This window comes from Anolis sagrei, chromosome 4 (genome assembly GCF_037176765.1).
Source record: "Anolis sagrei isolate rAnoSag1 chromosome 4, rAnoSag1.mat, whole genome shotgun sequence".
Lineage (NCBI taxonomy): Eukaryota > Metazoa > Chordata > Lepidosauria > Squamata > Dactyloidae > Anolis > Anolis sagrei.
Window position 1 is genome coordinate 38,948,901 of NC_090024.1, and position 27,784 is coordinate 38,976,684.

A 27,784-nucleotide genomic window follows, 5' to 3' on the forward strand; every position below is an offset into this window, starting at 1 on the left:
TAGTATAGACTAAAGTGGATAGCAGCAGCCTGTGAAAGTTGCACAAATAAACTCTCTGCACTAATTTGCCTTAATGCAACTTAAGTCATATCCACATACATCTTCCATGTCACAGGATAATACTGCATAGAAACACACTACCTAATCAATTGTTATCTGTAATGTAAAAAATATCCAACTTCTTCCATGTATGTAAAAAGAGGCAAGGCTACATTTGAATGATAAAGAGCATTTTTAAAACAACAGGTCTTGAATAATGTGAGTTCTTCAAAATATATAATATATGTATATATATTACACAAACCCTACAAAATCCCACCAAGGGCCAGTCCTGGTCTGCATGAGACCCAACCAAACACGATTCATGAGGTCCTTCCATGGCATCCACTGAACCAATGTTAAGACGCCCATGCTGCTAAATGCTTCATATCATCATCGTCTTCCACTTTCTTCCTTGAAGATGCTGTAGGGAGAGAAAAGTAATTACTATTTAGTACTAACAAGGCACCATTTAGATGATTTAACGTGAAGTCTAGATAATAAGGCAGCCAATCCCATTTCTAACCATATCAAACAGATGACATGTTCTGTGGCACCGGAAGAAGGCACATTATCCATATTGTTTCCATTCCATAGGGTTAGACCTGAAATGAAGACTCACCCTATATACACATGTACAAGTCTAGAAATTTTAGTTTAAAAAATTAACCCCCCAAAAACTGGGTTAACTTATTCAGGGATCAATGTGAGTATTGTACATTATAATAATAATAAAACTTACTTTCTAGATCCCCCTCTCTCCCCAGAAGGACTCAGAGAGGTTTACACATAAAAAGGCAAACATTCAATTCCTCAGAACGGGTACAGGCACATCAAAACAGTAAAAAAATAATGGAGAGTAACAACAGAAAATTTACAACAAAGGAATTAAGTATCAAAATAAAACAAGAACAATCCATTAAGACATAAAAACTAAAACATAAACAAATACTACAATGTACAGCCCTCAAAACAAATTAAGAGATATTACATTATAAATGGCTGACCCTTATATATAGAATCATAGAGTTGGAAGAGACCTCGTGGGCCATCCAGTCCAACCCCCTGTCAAGAAGCAGGAAAATTGCATTCAAAGCATCCCCGACAGATGGCCATCCAGCCTCTGTTTAAAAGCCTCCAAAGAAGGAGCCTCCGCCACACTCCAGGGCAGAGAGTTCCACTCTTAACAGCTCTCACACTTAGGAAATTCTTCCTAATGTTCAGGTGGAATCTCCTTTTCTGTAGTTTGAAGCCATTGTTCTACTCCCTCCTCCCTATGACTTCCCCTCATATATTTATACATGGTTATCATGTCTCCTCTCAGCTTTCTCTTCTACAGGCTAAACATGCCCAGCTCTTTAAGCCACCCCTCATAGGGCTTGTTCTCCAGACCCTTTAACGTTTTAGTCGCCCTTGTTTGGACACATTCCAGGTTTGGTCTCATCAAGACAGAATAGAGGGGTAGCATAACTTCCCTGGATCTAGACACTATACTCCATATATCTATACTAGGGCTGGGCGGTTTCGTTTGTTAATTTCGTAATTCGTTATTGATTCATATTTAAATTAGCTTACGATCCGATATTGAGCCATGCAGGAGCAACTAAAAATCGAAATGAATTTTTCAATTTATTTCGTAATTGTTTCGTAATTGGTTCGAAATCATTTCGAAATCATTTCGTTATTATTTCCATATGTCTGGTACAAGTTTTATAGTTGTTGTTTGTTTTATCAGTGATAAAAATTAAATTATCACACCAACAGTCAACAACAGAGGGAAAGGGAAGCTTCAGAAGTTCCCCCTGTCCCATTTGGAGGTTTTTTTAGCGTATTGCGCAATCGCGTCCGCCATTAACGAATCAATACGAAATTTACGAAATTTCGTAAATAACGAAATTTTTTAAAGAAAAAATTCCAAATTCTTTTAAAAAACGAAATGCAATGGACCCCCTAAAAACGAAACGAGTTTAGAAACAATTTTTTTCGTTGTTACCCAGCCCTAATCTATATCTATATCTATATATCAATCCTCTTATCTGAGTAAAGTAGAGAGAAGCAAGCACTGAGTCTCTCTGAGGGAATTTAAAAGAAGCATTGACCCCTACTCTCCTCTGTTCTGGCCTTAAGAATGTCTAGCCAGAGAAACGGTGGCTGCTTTCCCTTCTATACAAAATGCCTCCCAATTTATCAATAGGTATGCAAAACCTATCCTTAACTTAGTATATACAGTAGATTCAAGTGCCCAATACCATTTCCAAAGGTTCATACAGTCCTAAATTCTGCCGATTATTACTTTTCATGTAGTGTATTCTGTCTCAATGCTTGCTCCTGACCTGTCTTTACATGTTGACATGATCATAGGGTTAGTCAGCGAATGGAAAGGTATCATAAAATGACAACGTCAAATGGAGACTAAGAGCAACAGAGAATGGCTAAATACATTTATGCCTAAGAAAACAGATCTTTAAATGCTGTTCATGAAGTTCTGCATATTCTAGAAATACCCTTCTATTTCTATGAAGTTATTAAGCATCCATCTGGATAATTATAGGGTATCTTGTAGAAATATAGCAAAATACATATATAAACCTAAATCGCATTGATTTACTAGAGTAAATACTATGAATCAGCTGTTGAATGGTTGTTGTTTTTTTGTCGTGTCAGGAGTGACTTGAGAAACTGCAAGTCGCTTCTGGTGTGAGAGAATTGGCTGTCTGCAAGGACGTTGCCCAGAGGATGCCTCGATGTTTTGATGTTTTTATCATCCTTGTGGGAGGCTTCTCTCATGTCCCCGCATGAGGAGCTGGAGCTGATAGAAAGAGCTCATCTGCCTCTCCCCGGATTCGAACCTGCGACCTGTCAGTCTTCATTCCTGCCGGCACAGGGGTTCAACCCACTACGCCACTGGGGGCTCCATTGTTGAATAGTGATCTGACATCTAGGTAAATCATACTGATTCAACACATCTGCTTCGCTTGCAAATAACGAAAAGATTTGGTCTGTAATTACTTTTTTACTAACCTTTCTGTGGTGTTGTTATTCAGCACATTTTAGCACTCATCTATAAATCCATGGAATGATTCTATCTAAGCATGTAACACATTGTTACGTCATGTTCTATTAACTTGTCTTCTCATTGGTATCAAGTGAGAATACTCAGCACAAGATAATTAGTACTCAAATAACAACTTTGGCTAATGCTGATTATACCATGACTCATGACTTCAGCATTGTAATATATCACCATGTACAAGTCTTCTGAGCACATGGGCACTCATTCCGTGTAACAGTGTGAGATAATCACACATCTGAAAAAAATATTTTTAACCACAACCCACAAAACCAGATGTGATCCTAAGAAGGGTAATGGCCAAGAGCCCATAGAGTAAACTATGATACAAATGCTGCTGGCCCATTCCACAAACCGATATTAATAACCATCAGCCACACTGAGTGATGAAAATCTGCTCTGCTGGCAGCCAGGCCCAGCAGATGTCCCACACAACACCACAAACAATCCACAATGTAATGAAAAATTGTATCAGAGGTCCTGCTTCTGATTGTTATAGCCTTGCTTGCTGGGAGCTGGCTGGAAATATCATCCAATTTCCAGAAAAGCAGACGTCCATCGCTTGCTCCCTGGAGTTCATAGTGGCATTTAGGAAACATTTATAATCATGGCAGTAGTGTCATGAATATATGAAGCAATCAGTCATTCATAAATCTAGATTAAGAATCTGTAAACAAGATGTCACACAACATTTCTGTGCCTTGCAGCAAACACCTGCACAGAAGCAAAATTACTTAGTAAGTGCAAATATAGTAGAGCAATTATGTTTAACTTCAAAAACTGACTTCGGGAACCTATATTTCTTGATTTAAAGAGGATTTCAAAAGCTTATTTGGTTTGTGTTGTCGAAGGCTCCCATGGCCGGAAGCACTGGGTTTCTGTGAGTATTCTAGGCTGTATGGCCATGTTCCTGAAGCATTCTTTTCTGATGTTTTGCCCACATCTATGGCAGGCATCCTCAGAGGTTGTGAGGTCTGTTGAAAACTGGCAAGTGAGGTTTATATATCTGTGGAATGTCCAGGGTGGGAGAAAGAACTCTTGTCTGTTAGAGGCAAGTGTGAATGTTGCAATTGGTCACCTTGATTAGCATTGAATGGCCTTGCAGCTTCAAAGCCTGGCTGCTTCCTGCCTGGGGGAAATTCCTTGTTAGAAGGTGTTAGCTGGCCCTGATTGTTTCCTGCCTGGAATTCCCGTTTTCTGAGTATTGTTCTTTATTTACCGTCCTGATTTTAGAGTTTTAGAGTTCTTTAAATTATATATGCTGGGTTTTTTTCAGTTTGTTTTAAACTTTTGGGGTTTTTTTTTATTTGCAGAACTGTACTTGTTTCTAATTTAGAATTGGATTGCCCTAGATCAAGGAGGGGGAATATGCAGCTCTATAGAGACTGTGGAACTGCAACAGCCATCACACTTAAAATAGAATTGCCAAAATCTGAAGAATTTATTTATTTATTTATTTATTTAGTGTGCTTATAGACCGTTGTTCTCAGCCCAGGGGCAACTCACAGCGGTGTACAACATGGAGAGGATAGGTCCAAATTACAAGACGTAATCTAACAACAAACTAGTAATATCAAAAAAAGAATCTTGGAAGCTGCAATCCTACAACAGATTCTAGAGAAGTGTTTTCAACCTATGGATCCCCACATTTTGACCTACAACACCCAGAAATCCCAGCCAGTTTACCAGCTGTTAAGACTTCTGGGAGTTGAAGGACAAAACTTCTGGGGACCCACAGGTTGAGAACCACTGTTCTAGAGGGAACCCATTCTCCATTCCAATCTTATACTATAAGTCACTTTCAGGTGACTGCCTTCTTAAAAGGCAGCTGAAGAATGAATGAAAATAAATACCAGTTCAAAAAATTACAGCTTCATACACTTTAATATTCAAATATCCTGGTAAACCATTCCTATAGACAGCTCATCGGGCTGATCTAGAGATTTTCAAACACATGAACACATACCCCAAAAAGAATTTTTTCTAAGATCAATCTTCATATCGCTAAATCTTTATCTTGATGAGCTTCATGAAAGGCAACTTTTTACCCGTGATGTCATTTGGAGGTGTTTGTTTAATTTTGTTTAGTCACTCTCAAACGATTTGTCTCTTTACTTCCCAGCAATTACTTATTAAGGAGGACTACTATTTAAATTATCATGCTTCTTACAAGGATGTATTGACAAGCAAAAGAGCTAAGCAGAGCATGCAAAGATAGCAAAACCACAGACACTTTTACCACAGCTGGGTAGGCCAACAGTCCAAAAACAAAATAAGTATTTATTTAAAGCATTTCCATATCACCTTCCAACCCTAAAGAACTCCAAAAGCGATGAAAGAATTAAAAACCAGTTAAAACAGCAGAGAAAAAACACTAAGACTGCAGAGAAATACTCTAATAGAACGCCTAAAAGCAGTCTAAAAATAATCCTAGCATCAATTTTTGAACCACTTAAAACAACATTTCCAAACAATGCCATGTGGAATAGCACTGTTTTGGCTGTCTGCCAAAGCTTAAAAGAAATGGGGCTAGCCTTGCTTTCTTGGGACCTCCCAGCCCACAAGTACTCCCAGGATGATGAACAAATAAAAACCAATTAAAGCAAGACAAAGATAAAACATTTAAGAAAACATTAAAGTATACTTTTAAATTCAAAAAAGCTGTCGAAAACAACACGAGTATCCACTTTTAAAACAATTAAAATAGCAATTTCTAACAATGCCATGGAGAACAGCACTAATTTGGCTGTCTGCTTGAAAGCTAAAAGAGATGAGGCCAACCTAACTTCTATGCATAGGGAGTTCCACTGCAGAGGCACTGCTACTAAGAAAGCTATGTTATATTTACCCACCAATCTAACTTCATAAAATGTTGGGCCTCCTCCAAAATCTCTAATTTCTATCAGGTTCATATGGAAGGAATCTGTCTTTGAGATATCCTGGCTCTAAGTAAGTCATGTAGGGCTTTGTACGTCAATATCAACAACCTTATTCATGCTCAAAATCAAATTAGAAGCCAGTGTAGTACTTGCAGTACCAATGTTCTCTGGTCTGTAAAATGCACACATGACAGCAATCTGGCTACTGCATTTGACGCAAGCTGCAGCTTCCAAACACATTCCAAGGGCAGCCCCATGTAAAGTGTATTAAGAGTAGTCTAATCAAGAGGTAACTAAGGGCCCGTCCACACATCCATATAACCCAGAATATCAAGGCAGATAATCCACAATATCTGCTTTGAATTGGATTATTTGTGTCCACACTGCCATATAATGTTCAATGTGGGTTTTATTCAGCTGTGTGGAAGGGGCCTAAGGCGCAAACTACTGTGTCCAAAGCACCACAAAACTATGTATCTGATCTTTCAGAGAGAATGCAACCCTATTTGGAACAGGCTGTGATCCGAATCTCAGTATGGTTTTCCTACTGATCAGCAATACTTCTATCTTGTCTAATCCGAGACAATTCCATCAAACCAAATAATGCAGATACTGTGATCTCTCATTTCTTTATACTGATTGTTTCTATACTATATATTAACAATAAGCATTTTTTTAAAAAGAGAGAGAAGGGTTTACCAGGATGGGTAGGTAGTGGAGTAGCAGGTACACTTGGTAATCGGACATTGGTCATTTTACTATTGAGTTCTTCTTGTTCAAGTTCTTCCAGTTCTGCCAACAGCTCATCCTGAGAAGAAATTACATTTCAAGAAATAAAGAATTGCTCACTGCAATATACTTTCACAACAACAACCTTGCAAACAGCTACTTGCAGTGTTTCCAGTGACAATAGGGAAACAGACAAGTTGGCAGGGAAGTAGGGATGGAGAGACCCCCCCCCTCCTCCCAAAACCTGGTTTACTCAAGAATTTTAACTGGTTAACCAAGTTATGAGTAAACCAGATTTCTTTTTTAACCTGACACATTTCAGGGCAGAACTAAACTTTTAACTCCACTCCCGCCCCCCACCTCTGGTTATGGCCCTGTGGAGAGACTATTCAAAGTATTTTTAATGGTTGGAAATAATAGTAATAATAATAATAATAATAATAATAATAATAATAATAATCTTTATTTATACCCCGTCACCATCTCCCCAAGGGGACTTGGAGTGGCTTACATGAGGTCACACCCAGCAATACAATAAACAATAATACAAAAACACAACAGAAAATAAGAAAATAAAAATAAAAAGATACAAAAAACAATATAAATAAACAGAGCAACAATATAAAATCAGAACATTAAAACACAGAAAATCGATCACAATGAGCCAGGCCAATTGACATGGTTAAAATTTAAAACACTGGGTGAGAGGGCAATGTAATGTATCAGGACAGGAGATCCAGGGGGTAAGGTAGGGAAGGATAGGGTTTACTTGCACTAATAGGTAAAATAAAGTGCTTCTTGGGGCATTTTATGCAGAATTTGGTCAGGGACTATTGTACATTCAGTCATTGAAGGCACACTGGAAATGGGCTTCTTCTGTTGGGAAAGCCTGATAAGGAGAATCCTAGTTGAACAAGAATCTTTGTACTTTCTGACTTATATCGTGTGAGATAAATTCATGATTGTTTTTGTGCAGAAAGCAACATTTATATGTTCTTGCCTGAGAAGGAAATTCAAATAGATTTACATCCATACAAGAATTGTTATATTAAAATTTCAAAACACTTCATAGGTAAGACGAATTAGGGGGGGAAAACAGCCACTCACACTTTTTGAAAATTCTGAAAAGTGCATTTCTACAAATGATTTTAAGGAGAGTGACACAATTTTTATCAAGCACAAAAAGTGTTGTAATATTCAGGCTGCAGTCACTTATTGCTCTTAACTTTCATCACCCACCTCATCAAAGTCATCCCCCATTTTTCTTGTAAGAGCTTCTGTAATTTCCTGAGCAATATCTTGCTGTTCAGTGATATCTTGCATCATGTCATCAATTTTGTCCAAGTCCCTGAACAAGGAAACAAAGAAAATCCATGCTACTGAGTGTTTTTGAATCTACATTTCAATAATATCAGAGTAGCAAAGTATAAAATAAGCGCCTATCAAGAAACAATATAGCAAGTATCAGTAAGATTTAGATGTTAAATTCGAAGATGGTAAAAGCCTGAAAAAACAACAAAGCCTTCACAAGTTGTCTAGAAGACATTAGCTTAGAAATCAGGTGAGACTCCTGAATGAGAAAATGCCATAAATGGGGTGCCACAAAAGTAAGGGCCTCCTTAGGCATTACCACATTTCAGATGCCTAGTATACTCAAAGAAAGATCTGCAAAACCAATGTCAGAGAAGATTTAAATAGTTGTAGATCTCCTCCAAGTTCCCAGGTAGCAGACTTTGTGCAATACAACTTTAGAATACTGTACAGGTTGAGTATCATTTATCCAAAATGCTTAGGACAAAAGGTGTTTGGGCTTTCAGATTTATTTATTTGCCTTTTGGAATACCTGTACAACTACTTGCATATACACATAAAGAGGTGTCTTGGAAATAAGACCCAAATCTAAACTTAAATTTTATATATAGGCAAGCCCTGAATTACAGACAGCCAATTTACAAGCAACTCATATTTAAGAACAGGGCTGAGACAACAGAAAGTGGGAGAAATCTACCCCTTGGAAAGAGTTATCACTAAAGCTTTCTCACCAATCTTTGTTTCCACAACAAGCCTAATTTTTCAAAATCCAATTATCACGGGGACAGAGAGTAAGGTGAAATCTTCTGAACAAGGGCACAGACAGCAACACAAACACCACAGGAGTGTTCACTCTTCCCTATGTTCGTTTGTTCTCTCTCTCTCTCTCTCTCTCTCTCTCTATATATATATATATATATATATATATATATATATATATGGTTGGAGTCACACTTAAAATGTACTTGTTCAAACTTACATACATATTCATTTTAAGAACAAACCTACAGAACCAATCTTGGTCGTAACTTGGGGACTGTTTGCATACCTTACAGACTTATACATAAAACCTAAAAGTACTTTTATACAACATTTTAAATATCTTTGTGCATTTAAAAAGTTGACCCATGATAAAGCAAAGGTGCCACAGTCAGATGCCATGTGTACAGTTTGAGATTTCAGAGTATTTTGAATTTCAGAATTCTGGCTATGGGATGTTTGACCTGTATATGAACCAACTGTTTGAACTGGACTTGGAAACAAACCAATAGCATATGAGGATTTTTTTTTACTTACTACAGTTAAGTTATGCTTTTAATGACCAGTCCAAGTAAGCATCCTAATAGCTATAAGATTCTGATCAGGTTTTAAAGACAGACCCATATATAAGACACAGCAATACCTTAACAACCCAATAGTTCCTCCCATACCAAAGAGGACAGCTGATAGTTTAAAATGTAAAGGAAAGGTGCCCATAAAACTCAGCTGTTCAACAGACATTTTACAGGGCAGCTGACGTGCAGGTCTATTTGAAGTGGGGCCTCAGCCTGCACAACTCAGATTCATAATTGCTGTGGCCCAGCTTGACATTCATTTGGACAGCCACAGGGCATGTGAAAATGCCAGCGGGGGGGGGGGGGGGGATGAATCTTAGACTTAAAGCATAACCAGCAAAACAATCAATCCATCACACTCATGTCTCCAAAACCTTACCACAATATTAGAGGACTGAATCAAAACAACAACCCAACATGCACACACAGGCTGAGAAAAATACAAAAATAAATGACGAGGTACATTTGTTAATGGACTCTTGTTGACATGCTTTTGAACTTACATATTTTCATGTACTTTTTTCATAGCTTGGGCTGCATAGCCCATATTTTTGAAAACTTCTGTGTTGGTGTAGGAATTCTCAAGTGCTTCGCGTTGAAATTCAATAGTAGAAAGCGTCCCATCAATTTGCGTCAACTGTTTTTCATATCTCTTTTTTCTTTTAAGTGCCTGTAATGCAGCTGTCAGAATAGTAAGAAAAAAATTATTAGCGATATATCAAATAACCCAGGCTCTCTTGACCTAGTGTCTTCCAAATGTGTTGATGACATATCCCATTTTGTCCAGTCAGCACAGCCAGAGGGTATATTGCCTAAACATGATGGGATTTACAGTCCAATATATATGTCAGAAACCAGGTTGGGAAGCATTTTGTTCAAAGGCTGAGAGAGAGACCGGGGGGGGGGGGGGGGAGAGAGAGAAGAACGTTTCAAATAAAAATAAATATGAGAAAAGGCAAAATAAAGATATCTTAAAAATTGACCAGATTACAAAGACAATACTTAAATTTTGAGAGATTTGCATTTGAGGGGAAAATTAGTATTGAAGTTCAATTAAATAAATATTGTAGATGAAATGCATGTTATCAATGCAAAATGAAGAAAATATTAAAAAATGCCAACACTTCAAAGACTGTAGTCTCAGCCCAAATAAGCACAAAGTAATTCCACATTATGAGTAAAGATTATATTTCTTTAATTTCAGATTAAATTTCTCCATACTATTGCATTCATGCTAAATCCTACAATTTCCACTTTGTGCTTTTTCAAAGTAACCTTATAATGCAAGCTTTTACCTAACTATTCAGAAATAAATCCCGGAGACTTATCCCCACCCAGCCCCACTTCAGCAAAAAAGTGTTTATCTAATGTTAATAGACATGTGAAGGTTTGTTAATATCCCACCTTCCCCCAATATAGGAACTTGTACAGCTCAAATATATGGACTAGATCCTGGGAGTAGTGAAAATGACCATATATATCTATGTTAGATCCTGGCAGTTTCTGGCTTACTGAAGGGACCAAAGGAGGTACGCCTGGAAGCTACAAGGCGTAGAGCTTTTTCGACCTATGCTCCAATTCTGTGGAACTCATTGCCTCCATACATTAGAGCAATGTCGGAGTTGCGACCTTTTGTAAAGGCACTCAAGACTTGGCTGTTTGATTGTGCATTTAAGTAATCAGATCTAATTTGCAAAATAGTCGCGGTTGAATGTTTTTATGTTGAATGTTTTTATATTGTGTAAACGCTATTTTAGATTGTAAGTCGCTCGGAGCACCTTGGTGGAGAGCGACTAATTAAGAAATAAAGTGAAGTGAAGTGAAGTGGAGATTGGACTATCAATGAAATTATTACTGTACCCCTCTAACAAGATCCAGTTCTGACTTCTTCAAAAGAGGCAGCTTTGAGACCCCTGTTGAAAAAGGTTTATATGGATGAGATGAATTATCTAGATCCCTTTCAATGTACCCTCAAGCCTGGTTATGGAGCAGAGATGGCTTTAGTGCAGGCATGGGCAAACTTCAGCCCTCCAGGTGTTTTGGATTTCAACTCCCACAATTCCTAACAGCGGGTAGGCTGTTAGGAAATGTGGGAGTTGAAGTCCATAACACCCGGAGGGCTGAAGTTTGCCCATGCTTGCTTTAGTAAATGATTTCCACATGAAGTCAAGTAAGGGAATTAGTTGGTTAGTTGGTCCTGCTGGAGCACTGCAGAAGATTTTGATATCACTTATATACTTTCAGTTTATGTTAGACATACTGTTTCACATTGTTCATTCACACCTGGAGGGGTAAACCCAAAAAGTGATGCTGTTTGATTATTTGGTTATTGGCCTGTGGGGTACTACAGGGTTCTGTTTTTATCCAGTAAGCTTTCTTGAGTCACAGTCTTGGAGAAAAGACTATATTGTAATCAAGTTGCTTTGAGCACCAATTCTGGGCAAAATGTGGAGAATAAATAACATTGTTAATTATCGCCATCAACACTCCTCCTCCAAAAGGAAGCCTGAACTTCTCATTGCTCAGGTAAACCTGAAATGTTATATAATCCTACAGTTCAGATGCTGTACTTGTGGAAGAATATGGGGAAAGGGGGAAAGTATTTGACTCAAATAATCTGCTTCTTTTCCTATCATTGGTTTGGAGAGGAAGAACAACTTTGTGTTCAGCCTTGAAGTTGTTGTTGTCCAAAAGCAGAGAACAGAAGGGGCTCTCAAAGACCAAAATCTAATTTATCACAGACCATCCAGTCCTGTTGAACTGGATGGGCAACTCTTGCATGTCCTGAGTTTGTCTCATGAACGTACCCAAGCATTTCTGCTCATTCCAGCTTTCTCCTGAACCATCTAGAATCTAGGTCATTTCAACAATATAAACACTGTTGTGAAATAAATCCTTTCCCCCATTTTGCTATGCTTCAAATTCTATTTCTTCATGTAGAAATGATGTGTAGCTATACAATCAGACATCCCGACCAATTCTGAATACACACAGAGTCACGATATGCATATTATGCATTATGATAATATGCAACATATAAAATGTGACCATTCCAACCAAAATTTGCATAATTATTAGAGCCATTAATTCAATTACCATTGTCAGATGATGCAGGATTGCCGATTATAATGATGGTGAAAGACTGACCAACTGTCTGTGATTCAAAGTCATGGTCAGATTTATCAGCAGAAGATAGAATAGACAGTAAGCCAACATTTTTCACTTCAATCCATTACTTGATTGGTAAAAACATAGCTAACATGACCTACATTCAACTTTTCACAACACTGAAAATTGACTTACTTCACATATATTCTGACAGACTGGAAAAATAAGATCCCCATTCCAAAGATTCAGAAAAGAAGACAGCCAGAGAGGTAGCAGAGAAAAATCTAAGGAAATAAAAATCACAACATCATATCGATACCTTCATTTTTATTGGGGGGGGGGGGTGATTTTTTGATTTAACAATGCCATGATTTTGCGGAATTACTGTATGAACATTATAGTGAGTAGGAAGAGAAATATCTGTGGTGTTTTATGAAGGTATGTGGAATACACACATAAACCAAATTAAAAAGAAATGTTCTTTGATGATGATTCATCAACGGACAGATGATTCATCAACTGAGCCATTTCACAAATCAGAAACTAGACACAAAATGAAATTGTTTTCTTCAACCACAATTCCATTAATTAAAATCACAATTATGTTCATAATCTACCATAACCATGACAAATAAGATTCAAGGGAGCACCTTCAAATTGCTATATATATTTTTAGTAACAATTCATTCATGTCACTCCCTGTATTTTGATAAGACAAAATACACCATTAAAATATTTTATATGGCTTTTTGCACCAATGCTAGCACATACAAAATAGGGTATGCAGAGAAGTATTACTGAAGTCTGTACTTCATGGTTGATTTAATTATTTAACATTTCTTTCCATAAAGATTACAGTGGGCCATTTTTATCTGCTGGGGTTTGGTTCTAGCATCGTCCGCGGATACCAAAATCTGTGAATGCTCAAGTCCCACTAGATACAATAGCATGGTGAGATTGTGTCCCCATTATAAAGGTTTGCTATTTGGATTTTTGAAGGGGGACAGGGAATATTTTTAAGTCATGGATAGTTGAATCTGTGGATATAGTATCAGGGGAGGGACAATTACGATAACTTGCATAATAGTCACACTTATGATTTAGACCGCCTCCCAGCTGTCTAGCATTCTGATTCACTCAATTGACCACCCAGCCACCTATTCACTCATGCACTCACTTGCTCAGTTACTTGCATGTCTACTCATCCGCTCAGCCCACCTTTCCAGGAACACCACTTCAAGCAGAATCCCTAGAAAGGTTCGGGCAAGCGAATGGATGAATGAGTGAGTTAATGCACGGGTGTAAGGGTGGATGGATTATTGTTTATCTACTACAAAAGCCCTTTTTTCTCCCATAATAGTCACACACACACCCCTTTTAAGGGGGCAGAAGTGCCATTATTATGCAAGTTTTTATTGTGTCAGAAGCAAATTGAGACTATACTGCAAGTCGCTTCTGGTGTAAGAGAATTGGATGTCAACAGAGACATTGCCCAGAGGAAGCCTGTATGCATTACCATCCTGTGGGAGGCTTCTCTCATGTCTGTACATGGGAAGCTGGGGCTGACAGATAGGAGTTATTGAATCCTTTGCATTTAAAATTCACAAACTTTGTGACAGGTAAATTTAAAGAATTGATTTCATTTGAACTGAAGTAGAATAACTTCTGCATACATGTTTTTGACAAATAGTTGTCCTTAGGGCTTAACTCCTTGGGAGAAGCAGTATCCAGTATATATGTCTCACATGAAAGTGTGCAGGCTTAATTTTGAGAGATGATTAATGGCTCGAGGATACTTATAGGCACAAGAAATGAGTTCATTCTTCCCCAAACTATGGCTCGAAGGAAATTAAGGTAATTTTTTTCTTCCTTTCAGGTAGCACAATTAAAATTTTGAGGAAATCTTTGCAACGTAAGATATTTCACTATATACTTTGTGCCCAATCAAATCCACAATTAAGGCAGATACAAGCAACTGCCTCATACAACTTAGATTTGGAGAAACAACAAATGCCCACCAGCCATTCCTCCCAAGTCTCCTGACCATTTCGTTTTCTTGGAGGGAAAAGAGTTACTATATACCCATGTATAAGTGTAGAAATTCTAGTCAAAAAATCAACTCAAAAACCTGAGTCAATTTATCCATGGGTCAATTTGCCTGCTGTACTTTATCAAAAAAGAACCATCCCATTCTCTGAGCAAAGTGCCAAAATGGAGAGTGAGAACCTAAAAGAGAGATTGACCTCCTTTGATCTCTCCAACATGATGCCTCTTCTGGCCTTTTTAAATGCTGGGCAAGGAAATGGCAGTAACAGCCAGGTTTAGCTAACCCCAATATGACATTGGTGTTTTTCCTTCTCTGCGGAATTATTCTCAATTTATCCACAGGTCATATCAAAATCCATAATTATGACCTCAAGACCTTATATATGAGGTTGACTTATATATGGTTTGGAAATAGGAGAAAATTCAAGCCACCCGTTTGCTTAACAACCAACTATTTCTTATAAAATCCTCAAGAAAATCTAGGGCGAGACCTTTCAAAATGCAATAAAAGCAACGGCTCTCACATAAACTTCACCTTTGAGATTCCAAAGTTGCACATGCTGTTATCTGAGATCTGTTTGTGTATATTTACTGAGGCAAAGTTGAATGTTTATTTATTTGGCATATTAATATATTCCCCAATAACAGCTCTTTGAGACCTTTATAGTAAAAATTAGAACCACACTGAGACACAAACGTGAAATGGAAAACCAAACAAACTCAATAATAACATAAACAGAAAATCAGCCACAGAGAATAGCACTAAGTAGATCTAACAAAAATACTAAAAGACTGAAATTATCAAGACTGTAAAGCCTGGGAAATACAAAAAAGCTTAAACTGAAGCATGAGGGGCCACAACAAAGCCATCAGGAGAAATCATACTTCAAGCAGCTATATTTCACTTCTCCTAATTGCTATCCAATTTGCCAGGAACATCTGCAAAAGGGACTCAGGAAAAGGTGTCATTCAACCAGATACATGCCTTAGTTCACACAGTCTATGATGAATGAGATATAACTTAAATGATAATTATCTTAAATATGGCACAGCCCTTTCAGACTCATACTGTTCTGTCGCGCTCTGGGCCTGTAAAGAATTTCCTTTAGAACAGGACGTGCAACCTTTGCCCAGCGGGAAGCCAGAGGGCCCAAGGAGAAGTTCTCAGAGGTTTTCCACCACAAATGATCTTTAGATGGCTTGTGAAGTACAAAGTCCTTTATTAATGAACAATCAAACAGAAACTTTTCTTGTCTTCAATAAAGTTAAACAAATGCTTCCAAGCTTTTATGCAACTGGTGGCTTCCTAAACTTGCCCACGAAGGACAGGCAACAGACTTCAATAACTTCTTCTTTACTTTAAAGGAAATCCCCTTTTTAACTTCTCCCAGACTGACTGTAATCTAACCCTTACTGATGTGGGCTCTGCTACCGGGTCGAACTGCGTCTCGAAGCACCGAGTGGACCTACCAGTAAAGGCTTAGATATTCTCCAGCTGGAGATCTTTGGTCTTCCAAACTGTTACCCCCTGAAATTCTTCAAAGCTTTAGGGCTGTTTCCCTGGAAATCTTTAGAATCTTTGGATGCTCTTAAGACCGTTTTCCCCCGGAGATCTTAAGGGTTGAAGCTTTTGTACATGGGAAGCTTGCACACGTCCTGTACATTAGCTTTCCTTGCTGAGACTAACTAAAAAATGGTTCCCTTCCCTTCCCAATTGCCCTGAGCAAGGGGCAGAACCAAAACTTAACGATGATGGATAGGTGACTTGCCCTATGACTGCAACCGAAAGAAGCCACCTGTCTGCAGAGTCCCTGAAACCTAGGACTGCAAACAAATATTTAATACAAAGCAAATAAAGTTGGAGCTCCTGGTACAGCTGTACCAGCACACATACTATATAACGTCAACTGCAGAAATAGAGCTGAGCTCTTTGCTGCCACTGTCTCCTGTCCCACAGCCACTGGCAGTACTGGGGAGCTGAATTAGATTTGAGTGTGAGGGAGATATAATTGTCATAATGCATGCCACTTTCATATACTCTGAGTTGGAAGAGCACAAAGGTCATCCAGGATACTACATCTTTTAAACATTTTTTTAAAAAGTTTAAAATTGTTTTTTAAAATAATGCACACATATACATGGGATAAAACTTTCTAGGTCTTAAAAGCTTTAATAAAAAGTGATATTTTGACTTGGCACTGAAATGACATTATTTTTAACCATAACTGGGGCTCGCAGCATAGAATCAAAGAATTGGGAGGAGGGAACCCCAAGGTCATCCAGTCCAACCCCATTCTGCCATGCTGGAAAGCACTCCTGACAGATGGACATCCAGCCTCTGCATTGACCGCTTTATCTCATGCAACTTCTTAATCCAAGTCAAAAGAAAAAAAACCCAAAAGAATAAGAGATTTGGTCTAAAAAGAAAAAGGACAACCCACTTCTTTCCAGCAATTTAATTCCAAATCTAGACTACCTGTTACAAAATATTTTATATACAATGGGAAATTATATTCATGATTATTCTGCTTCAAACCACTACATGGGCTTGACGCAGCTGTTAGCATAGTCTAGAACAAACAAAATATATGTTGCCTGTGCTCTATTAAGAAATCAACTCTTTCCCAATCTTTTCCAATATATTTTGCAAATCCACTTTAAAAGCCAGTGTCTTGAAGAATAAAACAAAGCAGCTATTGGGCGATCATTTCCTCACATAACAATCTGGTTTACTCCTTCTCTGACATCACATTCTCATGAACGGGCTGCTGGGCTTGTTCTGCGGTAATATGAAACTCTTTCCTCATCACCAAACTTTGAGTAGCGAAAGAGTCATAGACTTGGAATGTTAATTGCCATCATCATGAAAGGAACAAAACAACACCTAAGAGTGCATGCATCTTATATGTCTATTAACAGTCATCTAGGCTTGTCTTGATCTCATGTATTCCTAGAATACCACCAATAGGTTGCTCACAAACACACTTTTGGAAAATGGCATTCATAACCTTTTGGAAAACACCTTTTGGAAATTATAACTTTTTAGAAAAGCATGACCTTTCAGAGAAGAGCCAAAAAACCCTTTAGAGTAGAATCTTCTCTTGTGGAATACAACCAGGTATAATTATGCAAGGCAATGGTTTCAGCCACGGACTGAATAACCTGTTACTTTTGATCTGTTAGGAAAACAGAGATTTGCCAGTACATAAAAACTGAGAGCTTTAGAAGTGTTTTTCAGTGCCCAAAATATATATACTCTCCCATAAAACAACTTGCTTAATATCATGAACTCGATTAACAAAAATGGAGTAGACTTTAATAAAAAATAACGTATTTGTTTCCTCACAACCTTCATGTGTTCAGCATACATAGGTACAATACTTATCAGTCCAGTTTCAGATATGTGTGAGATAATTATCTGTTCATTCGGCCAGAACATCTCTTACACAAAACGGCAAGCATTATCTGAGGTATGAAGTAGTCTGCAGTCTGAAGTAGTCTGTCTGTAGTCTGCTAGTAGAACTCTATAGTGATAATGTGGTCTGCAGCCCCTTTTAGAACTTCTCAAGAACCATAAAGTAAAGGAAGCTGCCTACCAGAACATACATACAGGAAATGGTAAGCAACTGGATTGTAGATAAACATTACTATAGAAGGCTTGAAGAAGGTTGTCATTTCCAACACACACATATATATATCGGCATTGATGAAAGAAACAAGAAAATTTGTGGATATATAATAATAAACAAAGAGCCCCCTGGTGGCACAGTGGGTTAAACTGCTGAGCTGCTGAACTTGCTGACCAAAAGATCAGTGGTTTTAATCCAGGGAGCAGGGTGAGCTCCTGCTGTTAGCCACAGCTTCTGCCAACCTAGCTGTACAAAAACATGCAAATGTGAGTAGATCAATAGGTACCACTTCAGTGGGAAGGTAACAGCACTCCATGCAGTCATGCTGGCCATATGACCTTAGAGGTGTCTATGGACAACACCAGCTCTTCGGCTTAGAAATGGAGATGAGCAACACACCCAAAGTCGGACACAATTAGACTTAATGTCAAGGGGAAATCTTTACCTTTACTACTAAACTACATTGCTACATTCTACCTGCTATCAGAACTACAAATACTTATTAAAAATAACAGAATGCAAACACAATACAAAATGCAGAGAGATAGAAACGCAAAACTAACAAACAAAAAGACAGATCTATGAACTTTCCATTCACTATCTGATAGTTTTGTTCTGTCCCAATTTTGTAGAGACAGTCCCAGTTGTCATCCCAATTTTCAAGTGCTTTTAAAATGTCCCACTTTCCCCTTTGCCTTTCACTTATTTCAACAGATGCAAACTGAGTTCAAAGTGCAAAAGTAGTTTCCACTCAATTAATTCAGGAGCCTATACAGCAGGGATGGCGTCTTTCAAAAGCAAACTGCTGCAGCCTTTCCTAGCTTACATGGTCTTTCTCATTAACAACTTTTACCAACTTGTCAAGCAAATAATGTTGCCATCTTGACAATAAATAAAAGTAATAAATAAATCTTGACCACACTTTGATATTGTTTAGCCAAATGAGTCCAGGTGTTTATCTATGAACTGCTTTTTTTCCATGTCAGAAGCAACTTGAGAAACTGCAAATCGCTTCTGGTGTGAGAGAATTGGCCATCTGCGATACATTGCCCAGGAAACACATGGATGTTTTGATGTTTTACTATCCTTGTAGAAGGCTTCTCTCATGTCCCCGCATGGGGAGCTGGAGCTGACAGAGGGAGCTTATCCGTGCTCTCCCTGGAGTCAAACCTCCATCCTGTCGGTCTTCAGTCCTTCCGGCACAAGAGTTTAGCACATTGCACCATCAGGGGCTCCCGTATGAAATGCTGACAGGTATGCTCTCACTGTGTTGCTGTGGTAGCATCTTATGTTACTTTTGAAAAACTGCTTGTGAAAATATCGTGCAAAGTCTATTGGGAAAGTCTTTCAGAGAAAGGTTTGTAGCAACAACTGTCAATATATAATCTACCATAGCCCTCTTCATTATGCAAGAGAGAAATCTAAAAAAGAGACCATGTCTGGATTGCTTAATAGGCTCCTTCTGAAATAAACTTTAGATGCTAATATTATTTCCTTCTGGATTTTTTCCCTAGTTAACATAATAGAAGTTTCCTTATCTGCAGTTCACACACCAGTAGAGACTTCCTTTTACATTTCCCTTGTGAAATTTTCTTAGATTTACAGGCTTACTTCAAATCACAATGAGTATATTCAGACATTACCCCACTATCAATGACTGAGCAGACTGTGTCCTTGTGGAATAATGTGTTATTTTTTTTAATACAGGCTAGTCACAAAAATACATGTTAGGTATTTAGTACAGCTTGTATGTTTGGTGAGTTCAACTCAGCCAGTCCTACCTTCCTTTGCTGTTAACATCATGATTTACACACAGAGAACTTCCATTTATACACCACTATAACAATCACAAATGACTCTAATTTCTTTAAGACTGTAGTTTTAATCCCCCAAAATCAGACTGTCTTGATAAGGTTAGATGAGAAAGATAACTTCAGAATCAAAGTGTTCTGGTACAATCCATAAAATACATGATCTGCAGGAAGGATGTGCAACAGACAGGCATGTAGCCGGGGGGGGGGGGGGGGGGAGCTTGAGGGCCTTCAGCCCCCCCCCCCCCCTGAAATTCTCATGGTGGTTCGTGGAAAGGCCTTACTGGTGCATTATTTAAACTGTTATGTTTATTCATATCATGATCTAATCACCATACTCAATATGTCCCATATGCATGGGGGTATTGGGGTAATGATACAAAAGGTTTGCTAGGGTAGACCCTCTTTCACTCAGACTCAGCCCCCCCCACCCCGAAACTCATCTCCCCCCCCGAAACACACCCTGAAAAAAAATCACACACCCCCCCCCCCAAATAAAATCCTGGCTACGGGCCTGGCAACAGATGATCTTCCATGTGATGTCAAATTGGAATATCATCACGCCAGCCAGCATAGGCAAATGTAATTTATGATTGGAGGTATAGTCCATATTTCTGAATCTGCAGCCTAACATTTTCATCAAGTAAGGAAGATATGCAGATGATACCCCCTTGATGGCTAAAAGCAAGGAGGAGCTGAGGAGCCTTATAACTAAGGTGAAAGAAGAAAGTGGAAATGCTGGGTTGCAATTAAACATAAAAAAAAACAAGATTGTGGCAACCAGACTGATTGACAACTGGCAACAGAGGGAGAAACATGGAGGCAGTGATAGACTTTGTATTTCTAGGAGCAAAGATTGCTGCAGACGCAGACTGCAGCCAGGAAATTAGAGGGTGTTTCTTTCTTGGGAGGAGAGCAATGACCAATCTCTATGAGTGAAGAGTAGGGACATCACAATGCCAATGAAGCTCTGCATAGTTAAAGCAATGGTATTCCCCATAGTAACTTTTGGATGTGAGAGCTGGACAATAAGGAAGGCTGAGTGAAGGTAGATGCTTTTGAACTGTGGTGCTGGAGGAAAATTCTGAGAGTGCTTTGAACCACAAGAAGGTCAAACCTGTCCAAACGGTTCCAGCCCACTTTACCTGTCCGAACTTATCTCCCTCTATGAGCCACCAAGAACGTTAAGATCTGGGGAGGCCCTGCTCTCGGTCCCACCCCCCTTCACAGTCACGACTGGTGGGAATGAGAGACAGGGCCTTCTCTGTGGTGGCCCCCCGGCTGTGGAACTCCCTCCCCAATTACATTAGATCCACCCCCTCCCTCCTGACCTTTGTTAAAAAAAACCCCTGAAATCCTGGCTGTGGGATCAAGCATTTGAACAATAAATGGAACAACCCAGAAGCAAATGTTTTAATGGTGTTCTGTCACGCACTGGGCCTGTATTTGGTTGGACTGCAAATGGACTGCAATTGTATGGATCTGAGTTATGATTCTGAACCATCAAACTGTTTTAATTGATTGTTTATAATTGTTTTAACTGTTTAATTGTATTTATTACTTTAATTTTATTGTGTTGGCACCTAATGGTTGCCTGTTGTAAGCTGTACCGAGTCCCTCTTCGGAGATTGAGAAGGAAGGAAATAAATAAATAAATAAATTATACTCCATAAAATAATCCCCAACTGCTCACTGGAGGAAAGAATATTAGGGGTAAAGATGAAGTACTTTGGCCATGAAGGCTTGGAGAAAATAATGATGCTGAGGAAAATGGAAGGAAAAAGGAAGAGGGGCCGACCAAAGGCAAGATGGATTGGATGTTATCCTTGAAGTGACTGGCTTGACCTTGAAGGAGCCGGGGATGGCAACGGACAACAGGGCGCTCTGGCATGGGCTGAACCATGAGGTCCTGAAAAGTTGGAAACAACTGAGTGAATAAACAACAACAACAAAAACAATCATGGACACTGAAGGAAACACAAAGCAGAGCATTAGCTTACAGAGCTAATGCCTGTTTCACTACCACCTTATGCCAAACAAAGTTGCTGCTGTGTATGTTTTTTTAAGTATGCTTAGAACTATATTTCCTTATTGTGCATTGTAGTCTCAGGCCAGACAAGGAAAACTTAACAGATGCTTTTCCTGCCAAAATAAATAAAATAGCAACAGATTGTGGCCGGTTTCTAAGCATGGCTTTCAAACAATATACAACATATAATTCAACTTTAAGCACAAAGCTGGTCAACCCCAATCCACAGCTTTACTTATGGCTGAAACCTAAATTCCTATCACATGGAGGTCTCTGTACTCAATAATGCATTCTTATTCCTGTTGCAAGCCTTTTTAAATAAAGACTATCATTTCAAACGCTCTAAAGGGAGTGTCAGAGACAAAAGAAAATGAATTAAGGAGCACAGCTATCAGGAGGCTGACTGCCAAGAAACTGTATGCAAGACTGAAATAACCTTTTAAATATAATAAGTTCAACACTTCTTTGATCCCGAAGAGTAAACATTAAGCACTGTCACAAAGGAGAAAGCCATTCTTGGAGTGTGCTATTATATAAATTTAGAACACACCTACATGACTTCATGCGTCTATTTTTATTGGTCAGCCAGGGTGGGTCTGTGGACACAGGAAAGGCACTGAAATTGTTTCACGCCACTATAATTCCAGATTCGTTGACAGCCGATTCCAAAATGTTCACCTCAAGAACAATAAAAATCCAATAATATTATTCATTTGAATATGCTGCAGTTACTTATACGACAATAATAATCTGTCACTCAGTTTCAAAACACAATACGTGTAAGCTTTATAAATAAAAAAAGAAACATAGCTGTGCATAGTTCCACAAATACAATGGTATCCACAAAACACAAGGTTTCCAAAAGATACAAGATACAAATGTGAGAACATTTCTGGACCATCAAATCAAGCACAAAACAAAACATACAAAACGGGATGTTACAAATTATCCAGTCTTGGAATCATTCATACCATCATGGATACAGTAATTCTAAAGCTGCTTATTTAGAAACAAGCCCTGCTCAATTGGGTTGAATTGAACTTAAGGTCAAGATAAAGGTTTCCCCCTGACATTAAGTCTAGTCGTGTCCAACTCTGGGAGATGGCGCTCATCTCCATTTTTAAGTCGAACAGCTGGCATTGTCCATAGACGCCTCCAAGGTCATGTGGCCAGCATGACTGCATTGAGTGCCATTACCTTTCCGCTGAAGCAGTACCTATTGATCTACTCACATTTGCATGTTTTCAAACGGCTAGGTTGGCAGAAGCTAAGCCTAACAGTGGGAGCTCACCCACTCCCCAGATTCAAACTTCTGATCTTTCAGTCAGCAAGTTCAACAGCTCAGCGGCTTAACCCACTAATCCAATAATTGAACTTATACCCTCCTAAGTGTGCATAACTATGAACCATGACAAAACCAAGGAGGCGTGCTTTTTAAAGCCAGCATGGTATTGTGTTTTAAGCACTGCACTATGGTAACCGGAGTTAGAAACCCATTTGGTGAACTTGGGAAAATCACTCTCTCTCTCAGCCTCAAAGGCAAACCGACCTCTGAACAAATTTTGCCAAGAAAACCCAATGATAGATTCCACTTTGGGGTCACCATAAATCTGAAACAACTTGAAGGCATACAACACCACCACCATGTTTTCTGCCCAAATGATTCATTTATTTTATCATATTTATACCCTGCCCTTCTCACCCGACAGGGGCCTAAGGGTAGGTCACATATATAGGCAGCAATTAGATGCCATAAGAACATACATCAATAAATAAACATATTTAATAAAACAATCATTAAAAGCATATTAAAACCCACTTATTTAAAATCACACAATCCAATATCGTCATCTGTGGCCATTCCAGATTGTCATTGCAGCGTTCTATGTTCTCTTACCGCACTGGTAGATTGCTAACCAAATGCTTGGTCCCACATCCAATTTTTTAGCTTTTTCCTGAAGGTCAGGAGGGGGGGGGGTGATCTAATTTCACTAGGGAGGGAGTTCTATTTGTGAGGGGCCACCACTGAGAAGGTCCTGTCTCTCGTCTCCACAAACCACACTTGTGAGGGAGGCGGGACTGAGAGCAGAGTCTCCCCAGCAGATCTTAACCTCCAAGCTGGCACATAGAGGGAGATACAATGCATAATTGCAGCATGCAGTTCTGGAACACTGCCTTTAATTTCATGTATTACATCCTTTAAACTAACTGAAAGCATGTTTCCCATGGCCATTTATTAAACCAACCCTGATCAAAGTAACCAGCTTCTGAGTGGGTATAAAGTTCATTACATTATATAGAGTGGTGTGGGATGAAGAGATTATTGCAACAGGAATACGCAGCAAGCAACAGTTTAGGGAAGCCAATTGTCATAGATTTCCTTTCTGGAGTATACAAATGGGGACAGTGTAAATAAAATTGAAGCAGGGGTTTGGGGGGATAGTCCAGTGCCCCACTTGGAAGAACAACTGAAAGACATTCCTCTCCTGGCATTCTGATGTAATGCATGTTGACATCCAGAAAGAAAGCCCTATACAATCATTAAGTGGAGATTTCAAAATTACTTAACTTTACTTACTGATTTCTAGTGATCAGGGGTAGAGGAAACCATATGTATACTATGCATGGAACAACATAGTTGGAAATTAAGGAGGCTGTTTATAGCGATGACCAATAATACTTTCTAGGTTCATATGTACTGAGTCAAAATACTCCACCATTCAAGACCAATAAAAACACAGCTTCTCCATCTCTTAAGAAGACTTACAGGGGCTTTGTTTTTTAGCAACTACTACTTTAAATATTGTTAAAGCAATCCAATGAGACAGTGTGGTGCAGTGCTCTGAACATTGGACTATGGCTCTGGAGACCAGAAGTACATAGAATGAATGGAGTTTGACACAACTTTAACTGCCATGATTCAATACTACAGAATCTTTGGAATTATAGATTTACAAGGCCAAATAGTGCTAGGGTCTCCCCAAATGACAAATCATAAAATCATAAAGTTGAAAGAGACTTTGTGGGCCATCCAGTCCAATTCCCTGCTAAGAAGCAGGAAAAGCGCATTCAAAGTACCCCTGGCAGATAGCCATCCAGCCTCTGCTTAAAAGCCTCTAAAGAAAGATTCTCCACTACACCGCAAGACAGAGAGTTTCACTGCGGAACAGCTCTCACAGTCAGGAAGTTCTTCCTAGTGTGCTGTGAGTTTTCCTGGCTGTATGGCCATGTTGCAGAAGCATTCTCTCCTGACATTTCACCCACGTCTATGGCAGGCATCCTCAGAGATTCCACCTGAACACTAGGAACATTAAAATATACACACATATATACACATATTGTCAAAGAAAACCCCTTAGGTCAGTGGTTCTCAACCTGTGGGTCCCCAGGTGTTTAGACCTTGCTGAGCAAGTTGGCTAATTAACAAAATGTACAACTTGTTAGCAGCAGCATGACCCAGCACCAGTAATCAAAAGTGATAAAAAGAACAAAAACACAGAGATCAATGTTATCTCTTCCTTAGGAGATTTTTCTTTGTAGTAAAATAATATGGTTGCACTATTTACAAGAACTCGGTTTCCATAACACAAATAAATAGATACACTGTAGCTTTACATGCAGCAGCCTTTACACTGGAGCTTTCTCACACAAGGCTTCTCTCACACAGAGGTTTACCTCACACTCCTCATGATGACACTAACTTTGGCCCACTGACACTAACAGGCTTCTGCCTAATAACTCTTTCAGTGCCTGAGTCACATTTTTGTAACTAAAAATACCTAGTTAATTTTTAATATTTCTGACAGTTCTCTGACAGCTTAAGGCCAAAATATCTGGGGACCCACAGATTGAGAACCCCTGCCATAGGGTCACCATATGATGGAAACAGCTTAAAGGTAGGCCACAAAGACAAAACAATCCAAACGTCAAATAAAAATGGTGGATAACAATTACCACAAGGGAGATGTCAACAAGACAGACAAATTAAAAGGAAAGAAAACAGAAAAATGAAAAGTAAGTAAATATATCCAATCCTCATCCCCAGGATGAAGTAACATGCCATCAACTTCACTGATAATAAACTAATAACTCTGAAGAGCAAAATGTTGCATCCAATTAGGGAACATCTACACTGACAAATTAAGGCTGTGGCTTTTGTGTGTCTCTCTGTGTTAGAAGCGACTTGAGAAACTGCAAGTCGCTTCTGGTGTGAGAGAATCAGCTGTCTGCAAGGATGCTGCCCAGGGGACGCCCAGATGTTTTGATGTTTTACCATCCTTGTGGGAGGCTTCTTTCATGCCCCCGCATGGGGAGCTGGAGCTGACAGAAGGAACTCACCCACGCTCTTCCTGGATTTGAACCTCCGACCTGCCGATCTTCAGTCCTGTCAGCACAAAGATTTAACCTATTGCGCTACTGGGGGCTCCAGTGCTATGGAATCCTTGAGATTTATAGTTTGTTGAGGCTCCATCGCTCTTTGCAGAAGAGGCTAAAGACCTTGTAAAACTACAATTCCTGGGATTCAACAGCTTTGGGCCATGACAGTGAAAGGAATGTCGGAGAGCATGAATTCTACAGTGTAGATCATTCCAAGGGGAAAAGGTTTGACACTCTGAGCTTGCTCAGAGGTCCTGTCGCGAAAGGGCTGGGCCCCTGAGCATGTCCAGAGTGCCAAGGCCTTTGTCCTCTCCGAGGGGGAGGGCTCACCTCTCTTGTCGCGGGTGCCGTGCTTCTTGGCCAGGGCCAGCTCCTTGGCGATCCTGGCCTCCAGGTACTCCTGCTTCTTGGTCAGCATCTCCTCCGTCTCCCGGAGCCGGGCCAGGGCTTCCTGGGGAGAGGGGCCCCCTTTGCCTTTCCTCCCCCCGCCTCCGCCACCGCCTTTGAAAAACTTCTGGAGTTTACTCATCCTCCTCCCGACTCAAGCAAGCCAAACTCCGAAGACGTTCCTGCGATCTTCAAGACCTGATTAAACACAAGCCAAGGGCTGCATCGCCAAACAAGCCAAGCTCCGTCCGGCCGAAGCAGGGAGGGGAGGAAGAGAGGAAGCCAGGAAGCGGCTGCCTCACCTCTGGAGGCGGATGGATGGGCCATCACGTGATCCGCGCCTCCCTGGGACAGGTGTGTTTCTACCTGGGGAATGCGCCCCGCCCCTCGGCCAAGGCAGGGAAGCAGGAAGTCCCCATTGTGTAGAGTGAAATGAAGGCCCTTCAACTCCCATGGCTCAATGCTATGGGATCATCATTGTAGTTTGGTGAGGCATCACCATTCTTTGAAAGCTAAGGGCCTTATAAGGCTGCAGCTCTCAGGATCCCATAGCATTCAGGCTTGGCAGCTGAACTGGCATCAAAAACTGCATTCATTCTACAGTGTAGATCAGGCATGGATATACTTTGGCTGTCTGGGTGTTTTGGACTTCAACTCCCACAACTTTGGCCGTCCAGGTGTTTTGGACTTCAACTCCCACCATTCCTAATAGCCTCAGGCCCTTTCCTTTTCAGGCTTGGACAAACTTTGGCCGTCCAGGTTCTTTGGACTTCAACTCCCACAATTTAGGCCATCCAGGTGTTTTGGACTTCAACTCCCACAACTTTGGCCGTCCAGGTGTTTTGGACTTCAGCTCCCACCATTCCTAATAGCCGCAGGCCCTTTCCTTTTCAAGCATGGACAAACTTTGGCCATCCAGGTGCTTTGGACTTCAACTCCCACAATTTTGGCCATCCAAGTGTTTTGGACTTCAACTCCCACAATTCCTAATAACCCCAGGCCCTTTCCTTTTCAGGCATGGACAAACTTTGGCCG

At 39.6% G+C, this 27,784-nt stretch overlaps 1 protein-coding gene across 1 annotated transcript; it reads right to left on the minus strand.

Annotated features, from left to right (window-relative positions):
• Positions 1 to 213: 213 nt before the first annotated feature.
• CHMP4C (charged multivesicular body protein 4C) lies at positions 214 to 27,088 on the minus strand. Its single transcript, XM_060775540.2, has 5 exons — positions 26,693 to 27,088; positions 9,866 to 10,043; positions 7,957 to 8,065; positions 6,688 to 6,796; positions 214 to 463 (listed from the first exon to the last, which is right to left on the minus strand). Exons 1-5 carry the CDS (start codon positions 26,889 to 26,891, stop codon positions 399 to 401), a joined length of 660 nt encoding a protein of 219 aa, XP_060631523.2. The 5' UTR covers positions 26,892 to 27,088; the 3' UTR covers positions 214 to 398.
• Positions 27,089 to 27,784: the final 696 nt, after the last annotated feature.

Coding starts and splice junctions, on each gene's coding strand:
- CHMP4C (XM_060775540.2), bottom strand. CDS start 26,891: ATGAGTAAACTCCAGAAGTTTTTCAAAGGCGGTGGCGGAGGCGGGGGG. Junction 10,044..26,692: donor CGGCACCCGCGACAAGAGAG/GTGAGCCCTCCC, acceptor CTATTCTGACAG/CTGCATTACAGGCACTTAAA. Junction 8,066..9,865: donor AAAAAAGTACATGAAAATAT/GTAAGTTCAAAA, acceptor TTCCTTGTTCAG/GGACTTGGACAAAATTGATG.